A 3,490-nucleotide genomic window follows, 5' to 3' on the forward strand; every position below is an offset into this window, starting at 1 on the left:
AGACTCGAAATCAGCAACATAGATGTTCTTGTATCTCTTGGCCACAAGTACCACTTCACCAGTTACCAGATTAGTAACTGTACATATCTTGGACAAGAACTCCATCTTGTTTCCTTTATCACAGATCTGAGTGACACTCAAGAGACTGTACTTAAGACCATTGACATAGTACACATTCTTAATAGAGTGAGTGAGTGATTTCTCGACTTTTCCAGCTCCAAGAATGTACCTCTTCTTCCCATTACCAAAGGATACACTCCCTCCTTGCAGGGCTTTTAGTGAAAGGAGGTCCATGATGTTCCCAGTCATATGCTTTGAACATCCACTATCCATAAACCATTGTTGACTGCTTCCTTTCACTGTTCCCTGCACAAGAAAATCAAGAGTTAGTTTTAGGAACCCAAACAAGTTTGGGTCCCTTGTAGTAGGCAAGAGGATGAATAAGAGATCTCTTAGTCCATGCAGGTAATATGCGTTTTTTGTGGGTGGCACCTGGTCCCTTTTTAGTAGTTACATTTTCAGCAAATACTTTATTTTTCTGAATAGACTGGACCCTGGCTTTGCAATTTTCCTTGAAATGCCCATTGTTCCCACAGTGGATACACATCCAGTTATCCGGTACAGTAACATACTTGCTATGGGGGTTGTAAGGGGTTTTCTCCCTTTGGAACCCTATTCCCTGCATGTTTCCACCATTATTAACATACATGGCAGTGATAGCTTCTGAGGACCAGGTCCACTTTAGGGACTTTTCAAGATTATTTTTTACTCTTTCCAGTTCAGTTTGGAGATGTTTGTTTTTCTCAGTTTTAATACACATGCTAGTTCTCACAGCCTTCAACTCGTTTTCAAGCCTAATGTGTGCCTCACTAGCTACCTCTTTTCCTTTTCCAGAATTTCCAGGTTTAGACTCAGTCCCTAGTCCCTCTATTATTTCCCTCAGGCCTGCAATCACTACCAAGAGATCATCTCTTTCTTCCTCAATCTCAGTCACTCTCTTCACTAAGGCCTCTTTTTCTTTACTGAAGTTCTCAATAGTTTCCTTATGGTCAACAACTACCACCACTAAGTCATCTCTTTCATGTTCTATGTTAGCAATTTTTCGGTTAAAACAAATTTTTCTTTCTCCAACTCACAAATGGTTTCCTTCAAATCAACTATGCACACCACCAGATCATCTCTATTTTATTCAGCTTCTCCTAGCTCTAAGGTCAAAGCATCCTTATCCTCCACAAGACTATGACAGGCATCAATCAGTACACTAGCTAAAGACACGATTTTCTTAGGAGAGTAGAATTTCAGGTTTCTCTGAACATCCTTGAAATTTACCTTATTGTTGTCATAGTCTTCATCATCATCTGATTGGGCCATCAAAGCAAATATTGAATCATATTCATTTTCCTCACTTTCAACTGCCATCATGGAGCAATCACCTGCATCAGTTTCATCTTCAAACTCACTAGAGGAGTCTCCTCATGCTGCAAGAGCTTGTTTCACCACATTGTCAGTAGATCTCTTCCGTTTGAAGTGCTTGTCATGAACCGGGTTCCTTTTGGCTGCTTTCTCAGGGTTGTACTTGGAATGTTCTTGCTTCAGGAGAGGACAATCTTTGATGAAGTGACGTGGCTTTCCACATTTGTGGTAGAGATCATAGTTCTTTAGTTTGCTGGAGTTGCCCCTTTTCAGTATTTCTCCATTTCTTCTGACCATCTTATGAAACCTTTTGGTTAAGTAAGACATGTCACTGTCCTCCTCACTCGAGTCATTGCTTTCAACTTTGAGTACCAGGTTCTTTTCTTTCTTTGGTTCTCTTCTTTCACTGTCTATTTTCCTTTTCATCTCGTAGGTCTTCAGATTTCCAACCAACTTGTCTATGGTCAGCTCCCGCAGGTCCTTTGCTTCAGTAATAGCATTCACCTTGCTTTTCCAAAATTTAGGCAGGATACTGAGAATTTTCCTCACTAGCTTGTTCCTAGGAATGATCACCAAGTGAGTGTAACTCATTTATGATAGAGGTGAATCTTATGTGCATATCTTGAATAGATTCATCGTCCTTCATCCTAAAGAGTTCATACTCGGTGGTGAGCATATCAATCTTAGATTACTTTACTTGAGTGGTTCCTCATGTGCTGTTTGTAGAGCTTCCCATATCTCCTTGGCGGTTTCACAAGCAGAGATTCTATTGTATTCATTATGTCCTATTCCACACACAAAAATTTTCTTGGCACGAATCCACAATTTTTCTGTCTGCGTCAGTGTATTCTTTTCTGGTTTTTAGCATTGTCAATGGAAGGTCTCCAACTACCTTTGTTGGGATGTAAGGACCATCACATATGACATCCCACAACTCAGAATCTTCAGCCATAATAAAATCATGCATTCTTGTCTTCCATCACCCATAATATTGCCCATTGAACCTGGGTGGTATGTACGTAGATTGACCTTCTTCAAAATTTGGTGGACTAGCCATACGGATCCTTCCTAGGTGTTAGCCTGATAGGAGGAACCTGCTCTAATACCAATTGATAGTTTATATGAGTCCACCAAACTATAGAGTACCAGGTCCTCTATGAGTTTCTACTGGGAATACTAATAAAACAGTAAGTAAATAAGACATGGAGTTTTACATGGAAAAATCCCTTCTCAAGGGGATAAAAAACCATGACCTACACTGGTAGGATTTCGACTTCACTATGAGAAAATTTTAGATTAAAACCTATACAATCTAGGAATTAAACTATTAATCCCTCACTAACTCGTAAACCTATTACAAGCCATTTTGCAATACACCTATTACAAATACTTCAACTCATGACTAACTCTAGTCACAACACAAACACAAAGGATTTATGGTTTTACAAAGGGGTTCCTAAGTAACACTTCTAGCTAAGAAATTTAGGAATTACAATAAGAACAATTACAAAGTTACAACTCAACTAAGGACAACAAAATACTAGATTTAGGAACTGGTCCGTAGTAGCGTTTAACTTTGTTCTTCAGGTTCTTGAGAATTAAGTTCACTGTTGCAGAAGGCTTGAATGCTTGAAGTGAATTCTCAAGTGTTCAAATGATATTTTGTTATAATGCTCTTGTTAATACACATTTGATGACATCACTTGAATGATGTAAGCACTTGGTTGGTCAAAGGACAAGTGACTACAAAACTGTTGCATTGTGTGCAATGTTTCTATGGCAGTCATTTTCCAGCTGTGCACAGTTGACTTTCGTACTGTTGTCAGGAAAACTCAAGGGATTAGGTCCTTGTCTTGTTTCTCTATTTTCTACACTTGTAGCAGTTCACATTAACTAGAGTCCTGGTTGGAATCTGTTCATTAGAAATGTGTACTAAGTGTGTTAAGTTCCCTATCTGGTTCTTGATAGTAAGTTTATTAGATCATCAAAACATAAGGCAAAGACATTTAAAACCCATCAAAAGTGTACTAATATTTTTAATAATTAATAAAATGTGTTTTATATATAATATATTATC

General features: G+C 38.4%; 1 protein-coding gene across 1 annotated transcript; it reads right to left on the bottom strand.

Moving 5' to 3' along the window:
* Positions 1-1,473: 1,473 nt before the first annotated feature.
* LOC138885599 (uncharacterized) lies at positions 1,474-2,004 on the bottom strand. The gene has a single exon (XM_070166562.1). The coding sequence runs from the start codon at positions 2,002-2,004 to the stop codon at positions 1,474-1,476; it is 531 nt and encodes a 176-aa protein (XP_070022663.1).
* Between the last annotated feature and the right edge of the window lie 1,486 nt (positions 2,005-3,490).

This window comes from Nicotiana sylvestris, chromosome 2, assembly GCF_000393655.2.
Source record: "Nicotiana sylvestris chromosome 2, ASM39365v2, whole genome shotgun sequence".
NCBI lineage: Eukaryota > Viridiplantae > Streptophyta > Magnoliopsida > Solanales > Solanaceae > Nicotiana > Nicotiana sylvestris.

What these genes read in the sequence shown, in the direction of transcription:
- LOC138885599 (XM_070166562.1), bottom strand. Translation starts at nt 2,004, where the DNA reads ATGAGTTACACTCACTTGGTGATCATTCCTAGGAACAAGCTAGTGAGG.